A 20,364-nucleotide genomic window follows, 5' to 3' on the forward strand; every position below is an offset into this window, starting at 1 on the left:
CAGCCTTTCAAGAGATTGAGCTAGACCTAGATTATCTATTGGTCGATGTGAGAAAACATGAAATTGAAACCAAAGTAACCTATCAGCTGGAGGTACACTGTGTGGACAGCCTTTTCTGAACCAGCTCAGCCAACACTAACCACAAGGTCAACCATATGAAAATCATGACTTGAATTCATGCTCATATAAACCTGCTTTTAAAATCAGTAGGTTACAGCAACATTATACATATGGCCTCCTGCAGGTTGATTTTGTAGTTGTGTGGTATTTCTGCTTTCTCTTTGAAATGTGTGTTATTAGATACAAAAAGTGCTTTGTTTTGTACATTTGTAACATGGTTGACAAATCCCTTGGCACTATTTTCCATGCTTGTTGTGTAACATTCTCATTGGCTGATGAGGTTCATCAATATCAGGTGTGATGAGACCTGGGTGTGGCCGCCCAGAGGAAGGAGCAGATGAGAGGAAATAGAGCTGTTGGTTTTGATTTGACATTAAGTTTGACCCAGTTTTTGAAGAATCATTAATAGTTTGATGCCCAGTTTCCCCCTGACTTTCTCCTGCCACTTTCTAGTTGTAAGTATTTACTGTCCTGTTGATGATGAACGTTGGGTGATGTTTGTCCATCTGGTTCACTAATCTACATGTTGAGTGGGGCTTGTCTTTAACTAACTCTATAGAACAGAGAAAATAGATACTGTACTGTTACCTGCTGATGGTTTGCTCATTTCCACATTTGTCAGCTCAACCTGGATTGTTAGAACCTGTGCATAATGTGTTAGGCAGAGCTCTTTATGCTCCTGTTTAAACCTGGGGTGATGTAGTATGGCAGTGTTACATGTTGATAATATACATTTAGCATGCTGTATTTCTTGTAATAAGAACCATGATATTTGGAATTTGAAAATGAATTCTAATCATGTTGAACGTTGGTATTGACCATATAGAAGCTATTTTGTTAGTACAATCATTAACCCTCCTCACCCTAAACACTACACCATGTTGTTTCATGTGAAGGGAATCGCCACACCATAACTATTTATAGACATTATTTATTGAGAAATAAACCCATAGCAGGACATGATTTTCAAACATCCTATTTCCCCCACAACGGACATAACAATAATCAACAAGTTACAAAATGACTAAACATAACTATTAGGTTATAACATCACATTGACATATTTTGGTTAAATGGTCAATTGGAAAGAAACACATCCAGCTATTATTTCTGCATAAAAGCATGTATAAAAGGATTAATCAATAATTCAAGCATAAACAACAGTCACCTGAATGCTTTGAATGAATGAAAAATAAACCAACACATGATTAATAAACTGTAGTAGCTCAAATAATATGCTTCCATTCAAAAGCAGACAAACTTAGTAAACATCTGAGTAATAAAGGACTTTTTGATAAGATATGAAAATTCAGACCAATTAATTAAACCGAAAAATATATGACAATACTCAAAATTGCATATAATGTTCTGACTACACTGTTTCAATAGAGGCTTGCTATTCCAAATGTAGAGTAAGGCAACATTTCAGAGAAATAGAATGGAAATGTTGGTAAACAGCAACAATTGGACCATCACAAGGTTAAAGGTTGCCCTCTAGGATATGTATTTTCCTTCTATCTCTGTGGTGGATGGACCTGTGTAGGCTACAGTACCACCAGAGAACAGAGTAGCCAGTCAGAAACATACAATCTGACTATTAATGACATGACTCTGCACCCTTATAGTTCAACACATTTGTAGAAACTGAATGGTGTTAAATGTCAACATTAAAATGGTAATTTATATTCACCTCCATTAACATAAGTGAATGAGAGTAATGAGGAAATGCACCACCCTATTACAAAGAAAAATGCAATTACGAAGACAAAAGACAAATGATTGTAAATACTAGGACACACTACTAGCCTGAAGAAATCTGGTGTGTTTGTGGTAACATTCCACTCCTTGGTGCATTTATCAAGAAGGCACGCCAGCACCTGTTCTTTCTCAGGTGGCTGAAAAGACTTGGCACCAGTTTCTACCTTGCTGTCAGACATGTCTCCCAACACGCCAATGCAGATTAGGAGCATAGTGACTGTAGTATTCTGACATCCTGCTCTGGAAGAGGGACCACTTGCTGCCCTTTGTCCAGCGGAGGACCAACCCAGGCCATCCCATTCTTCAGCGGGAAGCTGCTGCTGCCATTGGTAGAAGAATGGGATTAGAAATGTTACTGTAAATGTACATACTTCCCATCAAAATACATAAGAATACACACTATGAGAATACACACTCTGAATACACACATATGAACACACACTCTGTCCACAAAACTGCACTGGACTCTGCAACAATACCTTACAATATTATATCAGGAATTATCTGGGAACTGATCTTTAAATGTACTGTATGATGTCTGTAAGAGGGCAGTGATTGTTTATGCAACAAAATAATGGGGGGAATGAAATGCACACAATGCTGCAATATCGATAACACGATGAAATGAGTTGAATATCTGATGGACAGACGAATAGTTAATGTCTGTACAAGCCGTAAGTGAGGGCCGTCTATTTGAAATATTATGGTTATTTTGGGAAGCTTTGCAAGTTACAGGGGCCGTTCTAATGTCCCTCCATGTTTCAGGTACTCATAGTGGGAGAGCAATAATAATAAATTATATGATATTTATCAGACGCTTTTATCCGAAGGGACTATATATATTTCTGCATATATTTTTCCATATGGGTGGTTGTGGGAAGCGAACCCACTATTCTGGCATTCCAAACACTGTGTTCTACCAACTGAGCTACAGGGGACCAGAGGAGTTTGATATTACCCAGGTCCTGGACTAGACGAGGTTCATAGATTTGGAGAGCTTTGTAGAAGGCAGATTTCACTCTTGTTCCTCCTGCTTGTACAGCATCCAACAGTAGTCTCATTTGTTCCTGACTGGTCCAAGCCCTGAGGATTCTTGAGTACAATTCATCTGGGATCATATTCTCCACAAGCAGGTCATCTGCTACATGCAGCACCATCTTGACCCTCTGAATGAGATCAGCCATATGCTTATCCACAAACGCTTCACCCGAGAGCTGGTTCAATTCAGCCTCAGCACCTGAGATTCATGTCAGAAAATGCATACACAACCAGGTCTTATTATTAGAGCCATAATTAACTAAAACCCTCAAGAACAACTGTGTTCTACATAACAAGCCACTAAATACAACAAAACATATTTAATGACCTGAATGTGTCTCTCTTACAATACTCATCACTTGATGATGTACATAACAATAACAATGATTGAGTCTTGTCTTACGCAAAATAATCAAACACTTCCATATCAGACATAAAGCCATTGACAATGAGAGAGAAAACAAATCCCTACCAGGATTAGGGTTGATCAGATTGACTTCAGGTGGTTCGAAATCTGAAGATGTGGAGAAGAAAATTGTGTCAGATTTATTATATCCTGTGTGTTGAATACATTTTAAATAAGTAGGGGTGAGGGGTGTACAGTGTGTTGAATACATTTTAAATGAGTAGGGGGTGAGGGGTGTACAGTGTGTTGAATACATTTTAAATGAGTAGGGGGTGAGGGGTGTACAGTGTGTTGAATACAGTTTAAATAAGTAGGGGGTGAGGGGTGTACAGTGTGTTGAATACAGTTTAAATAAGTAGGGGTGAGGGGTGTACAGTGTGTTGAATACAGTTTAAATGAGTAGGGGGTGAGGGGTGTACAGTGTGTTGAATACAGTTTAAATAAGTAGGGGTGAGGGGTGTACAGTGTGTTGAATACAGTTTAAATAAGTAGGGGGTGAGGGGTGTACAGTGTGTTGAATACAGTTTAAATGAGTAGGGGGTGAGGGGTGTACAGTGTGTTGAATACAGTTTAAATAAGTAGGGGGTGAGGGGTGTACAGTGTGTTGTATACAGTTTAAATAAGTAGGGGTGAGGGGTGTACAGTGTGTTGAATACAGTTTAAATGAGTAGGGGGTGAGGGGTGTACAGTGTGTTGAATACAGTTTAAATAAGTAGGGGGTGAGGGGTGTACAGTGTGTTGAATACAGTTTAAATAAGTAGGGGGTGAAGGGTGTACAGTGTGTTGTATACAGTTTAAATAAGTAGGGGGTGAGGGGTGTACAGTGTGTTGAATACAGTTTAAATAAGTAGGGGGTGAGGGGTGTACAGTGTGTTGAATACAGTTTAAATAAGTAGGGGGTGAGGGGTGTACAGTGTGTTGAATACAGTTTAAATAAGTAGGGGGTGAGGGGTGTACAGTGTGTTGAATACAGTTTAAAAAAGTAGGGGGTGAGGGGTGTACAGTGTGTTGAATACAGTTTAAATAAGTAGGGGTGAGGGGTGTACAGTGTGTTGAATACAGTTTAAATGAGTAGGGGGTGAGGGGTGTACAGTGTGTTGAATACAGTTTAAATAAGTAGGGGTGAGGGGTGTACAGTGTGTTGAATACAGTTTAAATAAGTAGGGGGTGAGGGGTGTACAGTGTGTTGAATACAGTTTAAATGAGTAGGGGGTGAGGGGTGTACAGTGTGTTGAATACAGTTTAAATAAGTAGGGGGTGAGGGGTGTACAGTGTGTTGTATACAGTTTAAATAAGTAGGGGTGAGGGGTGTACAGTGTGTTGAATACAGTTTAAATGAGTAGGGGGTGAGGGGTGTACAGTGTGTTGAATACAGTTTAAATAAGTAGGGGGTGAGGGGTGTACAGTGTGTTGAATACAGTTTAAATAAGTAGGGGGTGAAGGGTGTACAGTGTGTTGTATACAGTTTAAATAAGTAGGGGGTGAGGGGTGTACAGTGTGTTGAATACAGTTTAAATAAGTAGGGGGTGAGGGGTGTACAGTGTGTTGAATACAGTTTAAATAAGTAGGGGTGAGGGGTGTACAGTGTGTTGAATACAGTTTAAATAAGTAGGGGGTGAAGGGTGTACAGTGTGTTGAATACAGTTTAAATAAGTAGGGGGTGAGGGGTGTACAGTGTGTTGAATACAGTTTAAATAAGTAGGGGGTGAGGGGTGTACAGTGTGTTGAATACAGTGAGGATCTTATCCCGATCTTATCCCGGTATTGGGATTCATTGTCATGTGACCATGGCGGGGAATTCAAAACTGCAAGAGTAATCATTTCAAAAAATCAAATAATCAACTATTTTCCTCCATTTGAAAGATATATCTCCTAAATCTAACCACGCTGTCCGATTTTCAGAGGCATTACGGAGAATGCATAAAGTTAGGTTATGTGAGGAGAGTACATTGACAATAGCTGCGTGTAATGTTTAGCCAATTCAAAGAAGGGCATCAACAGACAGAAAACTAGCTAGAATTATGCACTTACCTTTGACAATCTGCATCAGATGACACTCATAGGACATTATGTTATACAATACATGCATTTTTAGTTCCATCAAGTTCATATTTATATCCAAAAACAGCATTTACAGTCGCGGTGAAATTCAGAATTTTTTTCGGCTCGAATGCACCCAGTGAATCCAGCATTACAAATCACGGAATTACTATTCGAAAACATTGGTAAATTATAATATTGTCATTCAAAGAATAATATATTATCATCTCGTAATTGCTACCGAAGGGCCAGATCTCAAAATAACTTTACTGGGAAATCACATTTTGTATAAACTGGGTACTATGCTAACAACAATAAGCTATATGCTAAGCTAAGCTAAGCTATACCGTTAGCATTAGCATCATCTAATATCGATAATAACATTCTAAATATCCCCTTACCTTTGATTATCTCCATCAGAAGGCGCTGCCAGAGATCCCAGGTCCAGAACAAATGTGGTTTCTTTTGACAAAGTTCATAATTTATGTCCAAATAGTTAGCGTTCAGTAGGCTCCCACAAAATGAGGTGGGCAGTGTAAAGTCACGTCGAAAAACTAAAGAAAACCTAGTAAATAATCTATTTACGTTTGTTTAAACATGTCAAACGTTGTTTAGCACTAATCTTTTGTTCCATTTTTAACGTGAAACATCAGTAAACATCAGTAATATTTTCACACAACCTATCAAGTGTCTAGAATAAACGATAATGACAAAGGCACTCTTCTCAGATTCATGCGCAGGCGCAAAAAATGAAGTGATGACGTGTCAACTTGTAAGCTTTCTAATTCGGTGTGTATTTATCACAGATGCTTCAAACAACTTTCTAAAGATCGTTGACATCTAGTGGAAGCAGTAGGAGTTGCGAACTGAATCCTTTCTCACTGTGGTATCTTTAAAACAATGACACTAAATAGTACAGTCACAAAATTCTCTTTTTTTTTAATCTATTTTTCACAGGTTTTTGCCTGCAATATGAGTTTTGTTATACTTACAGACACCATTCAAACTGTTTTAGAAAATTCAGAGTGTTTTCTATCCGAATGTGTTAATAATATGCATATCCTAGCTTCTGAGTTGGTGTAGGAGGCAGTTAAAAATGGGCACATATTTCTTTCAAAATTCTCAATACTGCCCCCGTGGCCCGTAGAGGTTAAATGAGTAGGGGGTGAGGGGTGTACAGTGTGTTGAATACAGTTTAAATAAGTAGGGGGTGAGGGGTGTACAGTGTGTTGTATACAGTTTAAATAAGTAGGGGTGAGGGGTGTACAGTGTGTTGAATACAGTTTAAATGAGTAGGGGGTGAGGGGTGTACAGTGTGTTGAATACAGTTTAAATAAGTAGGGGGTGAGGGGTGTACAGTGTGTTGAATACAGTTTAAATAAGTAGGGGGTGAAGGGTGTACAGTGTGTTGAATACAGTTTAAATAAGTAGGGGGTGAGGGGTGTACAGTGTGTTGAATACAGTTTAAATAAGTAGGGGTGAGGGGTGTACAGTGTGTTGAATACAGTTTAAATAAGTAGGGGGTGAAGGGTGTACAGTGTGTTGAATACAGTTTAAATAAGTAGGGGGTGAGGGGTGTACAGTGTGTTGAATACAGTTTAAATAAGTAGGGGTGAGGGGTGTACAGTGTGTTGAATACAGTTTAAATAAGTAGGGGGTGAGGGGTGGACAGTGTGTTGAATACAGTTTAAATAAGTAGGGGGTGAGGGGTGTACAGTGTGTTGAATACAGTTTAAATAAGTAGGGGGTGAAGGGTGTACAGTGTGTTGAATACAGTTTAAATGTGTAGGGGTGAGGGGTGTACAGTGTGTTGAATACAGTTTAAATGAGTAGGGGGTGAGGGGTGTACAGTGTGTTGAATACAGTTTAAATGAGTAGGGGGTGAGGGGTGTACAGTGTGTTGAATACAGTTTAAATGAGTAGGGGGTGAGGGGTGTACAGTGTGTTGAATACAGTTTAAATAAGTAGGGGTGAGGGGTGTACAGTGTGTTGAATACAGTTTAAATAAGTAGGGGTGAGGGGTGTACAGTGTGTTGAATACAGTTTAAATAAGTAGGGGGTGAGGGGTGTACAGTGTGTTGAATACAGTTTAAATAAGTAGGGGGTGAGGGGTGTACAGTGTGTTGAATACAGTCTAAATAAGTAGGGGTGAAGGGTGTACAGTGTGTTGAATACAGTTTAAATAAGTAGGGGGTGAAGGGTGTACAATGTGTTGAATACAGTTTAAATAAGTAGGGGGTGAGGGGTGTACAGTGTGTTGAATACAGTTTAAATAAGTAGGGGGTGAGGGGTGTACAGTGTGTTGAATACAGTTTAAATAAGTAGGGGGTGAGGGGTGTACAGTGTGTTGAATACAGTTTAAATGAGTAGGGGGTGAGGGGTGTACAGTGTGTTGAATACAGTTTAAATAAGTAGGGGGTGAGGGGTGTAGAGTGTGTTGAATACAGTTTAAATAAGTAGGGGGTGAGGGGTGTACAGTGTGTTGAATACAGTTTAAATAAGTAGGGGGTGAGGGGTGTACAGTGTGTTGTATACAGTTTAAATGAGTAGGGGGTGAGGGGTGTACAGTGTGTTGAATACAGTTTAAATAAGTAGGGGTGAGGGGTGTACAGTGTGTTGAATACAGTTTAAATAAGTAGGGGGTGAGGGGTGTACAGTGTGTTGAATACAGTTTAAATGAGTAGGGGTGAGGGGTGTACAGTGTGTTGAATACAGTTTAAATGAGTAGGGGGTGAGGGGTGTACAGTGTGGAAAATACAGTTTAAATAAGTAGGGGGTGAGGGGTGTACAGTGTGTTGAATACAGTTTAAATGAGTAGGGGTGAGGGGTGTACAGTGTGTTGAATACAGTTTAAATGAGTAGGGGGTGAGGGGTGTACAGTGTGTTGAATACAGTTTAAATGAGTAGGGGGTGAAGGGTGTACAGTGTGGAAAATACAGTTTAAATAAGTAGGGGGTGAGGGGTGTACAGTGTGTTGAATACAGTTTAAATAAGTAGGGGGTGAGGGGTGTACAGTGTGTTGAATACAGTTTAATTAAGTAGGGGGTGAGGGGTGTACAGTGTGTTGAATACAGTTTAAATGTGTAGGGGGTGAGGGGTGTACAGTGTGTTGAATACAGTTTAAATGAGTACGGGTGAGGGGTGTACAGTGTGTTGAATACAGTTTAAATAAGTAGGGGGTGAGGGGTGTACAGTGTTGAATAAAGTTTAAATAAGTAGGGGGTGAGGGGTGTACAGTGTTGAATACAGTTTAAATGAGTAGGGGTGAGGGGTGTACAGTGTGTTGAACACAGTTTAAATGAGTAGGGGTGTACAGTGTTGAATACAGTTTAAATAAGTAGGGGGTGAGGGGTGTACAGTGTGTTGAATACAGTTTAAATGAGTAGGGGGTGAGGGGTGTACAGTGTTGAATACATTTTAAATGAGTAGGGGGTGAGGGGTGTACAGTGTGTTGAATACAGTTTAAATAAGTAGGGGGTGAGGGGTGTACAGTGTTGAATACAGTTTAAATGAGTAGGGGTGAGGGGTGTACAGTGTGTTGAATACAGTTTAAATGAGTAGGGGGTGAGGGGTGTACAGTGTTGAATACAGTTTAAATGAGTAGGGGGTGAGGGGTGTACAGTGTTGAATACAGTTTAAATAAGTAGGGGGTGAGGGGTGTACAGTGTTGAATACAGTTTAAATGAGTAGGGGGTGAGGGGTGTACAGTGTTGAATACAGTTTAAATGAGTAGGGGTGAGGGGTGTACAGGTTCATAACAAACTGGCATTTGATCTAACCTGTTGGAATTAGACACTCCCACACTCTTTGGTCGTTACTTCCTCTGTCTAAAAGACTCAGTCTGATGTTCTCTGCACCCGACATGCAGTCCAAAAACACCTGAAATGTGGGGTGGAAGTTTGGGCTGTAGTCATAGTCAAACTGCCCACTCTGAAACACAAGATGAAAAATAATATTAGCCAAATATAGACAGTAACAGAGAGACTGAGACACTGTAGCTGGTCATATAGCACATAGAACTTTTTATCCTGTGGGAACTTCATGGTGTCAGGTACATGCACATAAAAACCACACATCATACCCAACACCACAAACCAATAGTAGCACATCACAAAGGAATACTTACACTGAGTGTACAAAACATTAAGGACACCTTCCTAATATTGAGTCACAACCCCTCTCCCCACAGTTTTGTCAAGATGTACTTTGGGTGGTGGATCGTTCTTGATACACACGATAAACTGTTGAGTGTGAAAAACCCAGCAGTTTTGCAGTTCTTGACACAAGCCAACTACTGTACCATACCCCGTTCAAAGGCACTTAAATATTTTGTCTTGCCCATTCACCCTCTGAATGGCCCACATACACAATCCATATCTAAATTGTCTCAAGGCTCAAAAAATATTATTTAACCTGTCTCCTCCCCTTCATCTATACTGATGGAAGTGGATTTAACAAGTGGCATCAATAAAAGATCAAAGCTTTCATCTGGTCAGTCAATGTCATGAAAAGAGCAGGTGTCCTTAATGTTTTGAACACTCAGTGCATATAGGAATGTATGGTAGTATGTGATGACCATGCTTACTTTTGGCTGTATGGTAGAATTTGCCACCAGCTCACAGCAGAGACCATATTTTCCTCTAGGAGTCAATGTGCAGTTGGAGCTGGATTGAATGAAAGTACTCCCTTTCTGTTGATGTTCCACCTTCAAAGAATAAAGGTGCATTACTTCAAGGCAAACTGATCAAATACATTCACACTAACAGTTCTGAGAGAAATCAAGTAATGGTAATGAGCCATTTTACCACCATTTATCCAGCTAGAGCAATATCTACATTCAACTTCATTCTACAAAACAGCTCTTGCCGTGTGCAGAATGAATTCCTCCATACTGTAAATATTACCTCACAAAGTGGCACATTCTTGGGCAACAACATAACATTCAGTATGTGCTTCTGGGGTCTGTTCCCTTGTGGTTGGAGGAACAGCAGCACCTGGCTTCGGACCGGGAGGAAGGAGAACCAATTTCTGATGAGGCCAAAGAGGGAGAGGTGTGTGATGGTTACAATCACGTGTGTAGCAGTCGTCTTGAGTGGCTGAACAATCTCCATGTTGCCATCAGTAACATGGGCCACGGACAAATTGTCATCCTTCTCTGCAGAATAAGAACAATGCTTTAATTGACTGTAAATAATGCTTTAATTTACTGTAAGTCTCATCCAAAGTACGTATTATTATTGAATGTATTATTCAGTGGTAGTGTCATGTCATACCCATTTTATTATTGAATTATTAGAATTATCTTTATATTGCATATTAAAACAATCAATATACTGAAATCACTTACCATCACACATACAGTGATGCATCACTTACCATCACACATACAGTGTGGGAGATGCAGTTGGCGGACACACTGCTCAGGACAGTCAATGCTGAATAGGGGTCCTGCTGGTGTCATGGAGCCCAGGAGGCTCCTGTCCCATTGAGTCACCTTGTAAACCACATCTCCCTTCCCTTCCATCAGAAACACCAGTCCAGTGGAACTGCACTGGAAAAGACCTGCCTTGGGGCATTGGAGCCTGCGAGGCAGATGAAGGGCAAAGTTGACAGTTGTAAAATATTTTTTTTTAATCAAAAGAGTCAACCACTCTTGACTTAATGTCTTTGTAGATTCTGTGTGGAACTGATTGGTACAGAGGAGGTTGGTGGGAGGCGCTATAGGACGGGCTCATTATAACGGCAGGAATGGAATAAATGGAACCGAGTCAAACGTGTGGTTTCCATATGTTTGATGTGTTTGATACCGTTTCATTTATTCATTCCAGCCATTACAAAGAGCCCGTCCTCCTATAGCTTCTCCCACCAACCTCCTCTGGATTAGTGGTAAACATGACCATAGGAAAAGGCCATGATAAAGTAGTGGAAGTTTCAGTGATCAATAGTTACCTATACGTAGGCTTGAGGTTATGTGTTGTAAGATCTTTGACAATCTCAGGAGTTAACATTGTTACACCTGTTGACACCTGTAACAGAAAAAGGAAGACCAGGCAACCCTAGTACATGGGATCAAATACTCTGACTGAATTGCTATGGTTGAGATGTGGTTAATCAATTCCCCACAAACATACCTGCACACGCTTCCTACCATTCCCAGACTGTGATTCAAATACGGTAGTTTTTGTGTGTAAATCCAATGTTGGAGTGAATTGTACTGTACTAGAGCAACCCATCAGTTTCTCATAGTACATCTTCATCTTGTTACACTCCACAGTGACATCATCTGCATAAGAGAAAGGATTCAGGACAAGTATCAACTTTTAAAGGGGAAGTTCAGGATTTTAGAACTTCATGTTAGATATTGGCCAAATCCCCTGAAATTAACTCTGTATTTGGTTTGATGTTACTTTGAGGTGATTTGACCATTTCATTTTAATTAAAAACACTTGCTCAAATGTCCCCATCACTTATATTGTTTGTTAGCTTGTGGTGGCTAAAGTTAGCTGAAGTTTGTAGTGAGTGTTCATAGAAAACCAAACATGGATTACAGTTTCTCCTGGCTCATAGACTACTTTTAGGGTGAGGAACCGTCTAACATCAAGTTGTAAAATGCTGAACTTCTCTTTTAAGTAAAAAGCTATCTAGCTGTCATCCAATATTGGGGTTTCTTTAGTCATTTTAGGCTGCCATAGACAAAAATGCTGAAATGTTTTTGTATTGTTGTCTTACTTTTTTATAACCCAACATATAAAGGGTTATTACTCAATTGTTTACAAACAACAAGATTGTAAGTAATGTGAGTAATGTATAACTTGAAAACATTTACTTATGACAAAAGCTAAATGCAGCTCAAGATAAAGTGGACATGGTTTCCAGCCTTGTTCTGACGAGTACTTGACTTGATTTCAACTATATTGGAATAGGTAAAGCATTTGGTCTGTTTCATTTACCTGGGAGAAACGAGCTGTTGGGGGTCTTGAGTGAGAGATCCATGGATTCTTGTAGTTTACACTTCAGCTGCATCACAATGTGATCCTAATGTAGGACAGAAATTATTATTTAGTCCACTCTCACATTATCTGATAATTGTACTTTACCACAACCAGGTCTAAATGCTGTGCACCAGGTGTTTATAAATTAGGTTCTTCTTGAGTGTATTTTGGTTTGTTTTCAAGCCGCAAATATCTAAATTCAGCAAGTGCGATCATAATTGCTATGGTGACCTGTGGAAACATGCAGATCCCAAGAGGAGTACTAAACTTAACCCATCTGAAAATGGACCCATAACCTGCCGTGTGAAAGCAGAATGACGATAGCAACAGCAATTGAGTACATAGTATATTATCTATGTTTACTATTAGCAAACATCCATCCATCTGCTCTGTAACGTGAAGGGTTGTTACATATACAGACATTACATAACTGAACTTCATTTGAATGCTAACATACATGCCAAATGCTGCTATTCAAGGCAATATGGGCTGGAAACCTATATGGCATCACCATATGCATTTTTTTTTTTTAAATGGCCAAGATTTTGCAGTATGGCAAATGAACATCTATGTAAACGTTTATTTTTATGGGCTTGCAATGTTCCTACTGAAAAGAAAACATTTATATACCATGTCAAATCCTTTTTTAACTTCATCCATAGGACTCCGCTGATACAGACAGACTGAATTCTAGAAATTACCATAATGCTTTTGAATCAGCACTTTTAGAGAGCATTGAACTAAAATGGTACCAACTGATAAACAAACCTGAAAGTAACAAATGGCACACCTACTGCCTTTTTAAATGCACTTTTGGGACAGAACCCTATGTACATACTGTTTTATCCAAGCAATATCGAAGCTCTTTTGCAAAATGTAGATGCGGAGTGGCCCCTAACTCTATTTTTATATACATTACCAGTCAAAAGTTCGGACACACCTACTCATTCAAGGGTTTTTCTTAATTTTTTCTATGTTATACATAGTAGAATAATAGTGAAGACATCAAAACTATGAAATAACACATATGGAATCATGTAGTAAACCCGTTTTTTTTTAAACAAATCCAAATATATTCTATATTTGAGATTCTTCAAAATAGTCACCCTTTGCCTTGATGACAGCTTTGCACACTCTTGCCATTCTCTCAACCAGCTTCATGAGGTAGTCACCTGGAATGCATTTCAATTAACAGGTGTGCCTTAATAAAAGTTAATTTGTGGAAGTTCTTTCCTTCTTAATGCGTTTGAACCAATCAGTTGTGTTGTGACAAAGTAGGGGTGGAATATAGAAGAAAGTCCTATTTGGTAAAAGACCAAGTCCAAATTATGGCAAGAACAGCTCAAATATGTAGTAATCAAAAAAGTGTCAAACAAATCTAAATATATTTTATATTTGAGATTCTTCAAATAGCCACCCTTTGCCTTGATGACAGTGTTGCACACTCTTGGCATTGCTACATGATTCCATATGTGTTATTTCATAGTTGATGTCCTTACTGTTATTCTACAATGTAGAAAATAGTAAAAAAAAAAGTAAAACCCTTGAATGAGTAGGTGTTCTAAAACTTTTGACTTGTAGTGTATATTTTTTGGTACTTTTTACCCCTTTTTCTATTTTGTGATATCGAATTGGTAGTTACAGTCTTGGCCTATTGCTGCAACTCCTGTACGGACTCGGGAGAGGCGAAGGTTGAGAGCCATGCGTCCTCCGAACCATGACCTCCAAGCCGCACTGCTTCTTGACACACTGCCCGCTTAACCCGGAAGCCAGCTGCACCAATGTGTCGGAGGAAACACCGTACAACTGGCGACCAAAGTCAGCGTGCATGCGCCCGGCCGCCACAAGGAGTCGCTAGAGCTCGATGGGACAAGGACATCCCAGCCGGCCAAACCCTCCCCTATCCTGGACGACGCTGGGCCAATTGTACGCCGCCGCATGGTTCTCCCGGTCAAGGCCGGCTGCAACACAGCCCGTGGTCAAACCCGGATCTGTAGTGATGCTTCTAGCATTGCGATGCAGTGCCTTAGACCGCTGTGCCACTCGGGAGGCCGACCCCCCTCACTCTATTGAGACTGGTCGATACAAAACACTCCCATAGATAAACGTGTATGTACTTTTCGCAACAATGGTTACATTGAAACATAACGTCATGCCTTGCTTTACTGTGGGTTATTCAACGAAATTAGGGATGATCATTCACATTGATGAATGTGTATAGATGATGTACATTTTGAGGATGTCCAATCATGTCCAATCAATTGAATTTACCACATTTTTCTAACTATACTGTATAATGTGTCCAGGGCTTGTATCAGCTAACTTACTGCATTTCAAAGTATTTTACCGTGGTGCAGAGAGAAAAATGTGTAGTTTTATAAAGCTATTTTACACTATGTCATGAGGCTAAGAGAAAATGTTGCAGTTTTAAAGCTAATTTCCTGCAATTCTACACTTTTTGCCATGGGACAGAGGAAAGAATGTGATGTTTTATAGCTTAGCTCACGCTCTTGTCCACATTTTGCAATGAGGATTATATACATTTTTTTACACTTAAAAATCCTTTCCTGCTCTTCTACACATTTTGCCATGAGGCTGAGAGAAAATGTTGCAGTTTTATAGCATATTGCCTGATATTCTACACATTTTGCTATCATATGCTATCCGGCCCTGAATGTGTCAAACCTTCAGGTTTATTAAACCACTCAGCATATCTTCCTTGGCCTTCTGGAAAATGTTGTTATTCTTCATGTGATGACGTAGCTCATCTTTCATCCTTTTCAGAGAATCTTTTCCTGTATGCTCTGATGCCCCTAAAACACAGTCATCATATTGTTTCCATAACCATTGTACGACTTCATATGCTAGTAACACTGCACATTCTACATACAGAGCATTCAGAAAGTATTCAGACCCCTTGACTTTTTCCACATTTTGTTACGTTACAGCCTTATTATAAAATGGATGAAAATGTTTTCGATCCCTCATCAATTTACACACAATACCCTCTAATGACAAAGCAAAAACAGGCTTTTAGAAATTTTGCAGAAAACTTAAATATCACATTTACATAAGTATTCAGACCCTTTACTCAGTACTTTGTTGAAGCACCTTGGCAGCGAATACAGCCTCGAGTCTTCTTGGGTATGACGCTACAAGCTTGGCACACCTGTATTTGAGGAGTTTCTTCCATTATTCTCTGCAGATCCTCTCTGTCAGGTTGGATGGGGAGCGTAGCTGCACAGCTATTTTCAGGTCTCTCCAGAGATGTTCGATCGGGTTCAAATCCGGGCTCTGGCTGGGCCACTCAAGGACATTCAGAGACTTATCCCGAAGCCAATCCTTCGTTGTCTTGGCTGTGTGCTTAGTGTCGTTGTCCTGTTGGAAGGTGAACCTTCGCCCCCAGTCTGAGGTCCTGAGCGCACTGGAGAAGGTTTTCATCAAGGATCTTTCTGTACTTTGCTCTGTTCATCTTTCCCTCGATCCTGACTAGTCTCCCAGTCCCTGCTGCTGAAAAACATCCCCACAGCATGATGCTGCCACCACCATGCTTCACCGTAGGAATGGTGCCTGGTTTCCTCCAGATGTGAAGCTTGGCATTCAGGCCAAAGAGTTCAATCTTGGTTTCATCAGACCAGAGAATCTTGTTTCTTATGGTCTGAGAGTCCTTTAGGTGCCTTTTGGCGAACTCGAAGCTGGCTGTCATGTGCCTTGAAGAGTGGCTTCCGTCTGGCCACTCTACCATCAAGGCCAGATTGGTGGAGTGCTGCAGAGATGGTTGTCCTTCTGGGAGTTTCTCCCATCTCCGCAGATGAACTCTGGAGCTCTTATAGAGTGACCATCGGGTTCCCGATTGCTCATTTTGGCCGGGCGGCCAGCTCTAGAAAGCGTGTTGGTGGTTCTAAACTTCTTCCATTGAAGAATGATGGAGGCCACTGTGTTCTTGGGGACCATCAATGCTGCAGACATTTTTTGGTACCTTTCCCCAGATCTACAGTATTTAGTATTTAGTCAGCCACTAATTGTGCAAGTTCTCCCACTTAAAAAGATGAGAGAGGCCTGTAATTTTCATCATAGGTACACGTCAACTATGACAGACAAAATGAGAAGAAAAATTCCAGAAAATCACATTGTAGGATTTTTTATGAATTTATTTGCAGATTATGGTGGAAAATAAGTATTTGGTCAATAACAAAAGTTTATCTCAATACTTTGTTGTATACCCTTTGTTGGCAATGACACAGGTCAAACGTTTTCTGTAAGTCTTCACAAGGTTTTCCCACACTGTTGCTGGTATTTTGGCCCATTCCTCCATGCAGATCTCCTCTAGAGCAGTGATGTTTTGGGGCTGTCGCTGGGCAACACGGACTTTCAACTCCCTCCAAAGATTTTCTATGGGGTTGAGATCTGGAGACTGGCTAGGCCACTCAGGGACCTTGAAATGCTTCTTACGAAGCCACTCCTTCGTTGCCCGGGCGGTGTGTTTGGGATCATTGTCTTGCTGAAAGACCCAGCCACGTTTCATCTTCAATGCCCTTGCTGATGGAAGGAGGTTTTCCCTCAAAATCTCACAATACATGGCCCCATTCATTCTTTCCTTTACACGGATCAGTCTTCCTGGTCCCTTTGCAGAAAAACAGCCCCAAAGCATGATGTTTCCACCCCCATGCTTCACAGTAGGTATGGTGTTCTTTGGATGCAACTCAGCATTCTTTGTCCTCCAAACACGATGATTTGAGTTCTTACCAAAAAGTTATATTTTGGTTTCATCTGACCATATGACATTCTCCCAAATCCTCTTCTGGATCATACAAATGCTCTCTAGCAAACTTCAGACGGGCCTGGACATGTACTGGCTTAAGCAGGGGGACACGTCTGGCACTGCAGGATTTGAGTCCCTGGCGGCGTAGTGTGTTACTGATGGTAGGCTTTGTTACTTTGGTCCCAGCTCTCTGCAGGTCATTCACTAGGTCCCCCCGTGTGGTTCTGGGATTTTTGCTCACCGTTCTTGTGATCATTTTGACCCCACGGGGTGAGATCTTGCGTGGAGCCCCAGATCGAGGGAGATTATCAGTGGTCTTGTATGTCTTCCATTTCCTAATAATTGCTCCCACAGTTGATTTCTTCAAACCAAGCTGCTTACCTATTGCAGATTCAGTCTTCCCAGCCTGGTGCAGTTCTACAATTTTGTTTCTGGTGTCCTTTGACAGCTCTTTGGTCTTGGCCATAGTGGAGTTTGGAGTGTGACTGTTTGAGGTTGTGGACAGGTGTCTTTTATACTGATAACAAGTTCAAACAGGTGCCATTAATACAGGTAACGAGTGGAGGACAGAGGAGCCTCTTAAAGAAGAAGTTACAGGTCTGTGAGAGCCAGAAATCTTGCTTGTTTGTAGGTGACCAAATACTTATTTTCCACCTACAATGTGATTTTCTGGATTTTTTTTCTCATTTTGTCTGTCATAGTTGACGTGTACCTATGATGAAAATTACAGGCCTCTCTCATCTTTTTAAGTGGGAGAACTTGCACAATTGGTGGCTGACTAAATACTTTTTTGCCCCACTGTATGTCTCGACATAATCTTGTCTTAAAGCTCTATGGACAATTCCTTCAACCTCATGGCTTGTTTTTTTCTCTGATATGCACTGTTAACTGTAGGACTTCATATAGACAGGTGTGTGCCTTTCCAAATTATGTACAATCAATTGAATTTACCACAGGTGGACTCCAATCAAGTTGTAGAAACGTATCCTTGGACGATCAATGGAAACAGGATGCACCTGAGCTCAATTTTGGGTCTGAATTCTGATTTTAATTTTTAATACATTTACAAAAACGTCTATAAACCCGTTTTTGCTTTATAATTATGGGGTATCGTGTGTAAATTCATGAGGGACTTTAACATTTTTTTAATCAATTTTAGAATAATGCTGTAATGTAACAAAATGTGGGAAGGGGTCTGAATACTTTCAGAATGCACTGTGTGTTTGAAAACTTCACAAATATCATTATTTTCATGACTAGGTCACAACACTTTATCTCAGATAATACAAATTAATTTCAAGACTTACTTATATAGCATCGATGCATGGAGTCCTTGATTGACTCGGTTAGAGTGGAGTAGATTTTTTTCTTCTTCTCGCGGAGGTCACAGATTAGTTTTGCCTTGAATTCAGTTTCCTTTCAGATAGAAAAACATGATCAAGAAGACCAATTATTTAAGTTGAAGAGATAGTTCACCCAAATTACAAAATTACATTTAAGTGGTTTCCTTACCATGTAAGCAGTATTTGTTTTGTTTGCATTCATTTTCATTTTTCAATTACCTTTATATATTCAGGGAAAACACATTGAAAACACTTTCTCTTTCACAAGTGTGCCCTGTTTAAATAGCTAAAAAGGCTTTGTGCACAAAACACAATATAAACATGTAAGCACTCCAACAGGCAAATACATTTTGCAACAAGCACACAACAGACATCAGAAAAAAAGTATATTTCTCCTTAAGCATTTCCTCAAACAATGCTTCCAATTAATTTAAAAAGGCACAAGGCGTTCAAGCCTGAGCACATTTTGCAGCATATTCCACTAATGCGGAGCGTGAAAATTGAAGTAGTTTTTTCCTAGTTCTGAAACTACTTTTGGTAAATCTAGTGCTATCCAATCTTGTGTTCTTGTGCTGTATTTTCTTGTTTTAACCTTAATGAGTGATGTCAGATATGCTGGAAATACAATATTTTTGGTTACGGAAAATACATTTCACAGCGGCTTAAATGGTACAATGATTTTCTACACAATGACTGTTTGTTTTGTCACATAAACTGAAATTAGGAAACCTATTAGAATTTTAGCAACCAGGAAATATAAAAATGAAAAGCTGAACTTTCTTGAGTCAATAAGTATTCAACCAACTTTTTATGGGAAGGCTAAATAAGTTTAGGAGTAAAAATGTGCTTAACATATGACATAATAAGTTGCATGGACTTATTATGTGTTCAATAATAGTGGTTCATAAAGGTTTTTGAATTGCTACTTCATCTCTGTACCCCACACATACGATTATCTGTAAGGTCCCTCAATAGAGTAGTGAATTTCAACCACCGATACAACCACAAAGACCAGGGAAGTTTTTAAATATCTCCTAAAGAAGGACACCGATTGGTAGATGTGTATAAAAAACAACAACAAAAAACAGACGCTAAATATCCCTTTGAGCATGGTGAAGCTTTGGATGGTGTATCAATACACCCAGTCACTACAAAATACATCCGTCCTTCCTAACTCAGTTGCCGGAGAGGAAGGAAACTGCACCGGATTTCACCATGAGGCCAATTGTGATTTTAAAACATTTACAGAGCTTAATAGTTGAGGATGAATCTGAGGATGGATCAACAACATTGTAGTTACTCCACAATACTAACCAAAATGACAGAGTGAAAAGGAAGCCTGCACAGAATACAAATAATCCAAAACATGCATCCTGTTTGCAACAAGGCACTTAAGTAATACTGCAAAAATGTGGCAAAGAAATGAACTTTTTGTCCTGAATACAAAGTGTTATGTTTGGGGCAAATCACACATAACACATCACTGAGTACCACTCTTCATATTTTCAATCATGGTAGTAGCTGCATCATGTTATGGGTATGCTTGTCATCGGAAAAGACTAGGAAGTTATTTAAGAAAAAAAGAAACGGAATACAGCTTAAGCACAGGCAAAATCCTAGATTAAAACGTGGTTCACTCTTCTTTCCAACAAACACTGGGAGACTAATTCACCTTTAAGTAGGACAATAACCTAAAATACAAGACACTGGAGTTTCTTACCATGACGACATTGAATGTTCCTGTGTGGCCTAGTTACAGTTTGACTTAAATCGGCTTGAAAATCTCTGTCAAGTCTTGAAAATGGCTTTCTAGCAATGATCAACAAGCGACTTGGCAGAGCTTGAAGAATTTTAAAAAGAGTAATGTGCTAATATTGTACAATCCAGTTGTGCAAAGCTCTTACC

General features: G+C 39.8%; 1 protein-coding gene across 6 annotated transcripts in view; it reads right to left on the bottom strand.

Annotated features, from left to right (window-relative positions):
- Positions 1-1,034: 1,034 nt before the first annotated feature.
- LOC115206336 (nuclear GTPase SLIP-GC) overlaps positions 1,035-20,364 on the bottom strand; it is a 44,981-nt gene continuing 25,651 nt past the window's right edge. For 4 of the 6 annotated variants that reach the window (XM_029773168.1, XM_029773193.1, XM_029773157.1 and 1 more), the window contains 12 exons: positions 18,424-18,532; positions 15,040-15,167; positions 12,313-12,397; positions 11,494-11,645; positions 11,312-11,388; positions 10,739-10,944; positions 10,267-10,517; positions 9,948-10,067; positions 9,142-9,292; positions 3,389-3,430; positions 2,837-3,115; positions 1,035-2,198 (listed from right to left, as the gene is read on the bottom strand). In XM_029773168.1, the coding sequence (XP_029629028.1) occupies positions 2,182-2,198; positions 2,837-3,115; positions 3,389-3,430; positions 9,142-9,292; positions 9,948-10,067; positions 10,267-10,517; positions 10,739-10,944; positions 11,312-11,388; positions 11,494-11,645; positions 12,313-12,397; positions 15,040-15,167; positions 18,424-18,532 (1,617 nt within the window). In that variant the 3' untranslated portion in view covers positions 1,035-2,181. Of the gene's footprint in view, positions 2,199-2,836; positions 3,116-3,388; positions 3,431-9,141; positions 9,293-9,947; positions 10,068-10,266; positions 10,518-10,738; positions 10,945-11,311; positions 11,389-11,493; positions 11,646-12,312; positions 12,398-15,039; positions 15,168-18,423; positions 18,533-20,364 lie in introns of those variants that run through there. The other 2 variants (XM_029773176.1, XM_029773202.1) reach the window with 2 other exon arrangements.

This window comes from Salmo trutta, chromosome 1 (genome assembly GCF_901001165.1).
Source record: "Salmo trutta chromosome 1, fSalTru1.1, whole genome shotgun sequence".
Classification (NCBI taxonomy): Eukaryota; Metazoa; Chordata; class Actinopteri; order Salmoniformes; family Salmonidae; genus Salmo; species Salmo trutta.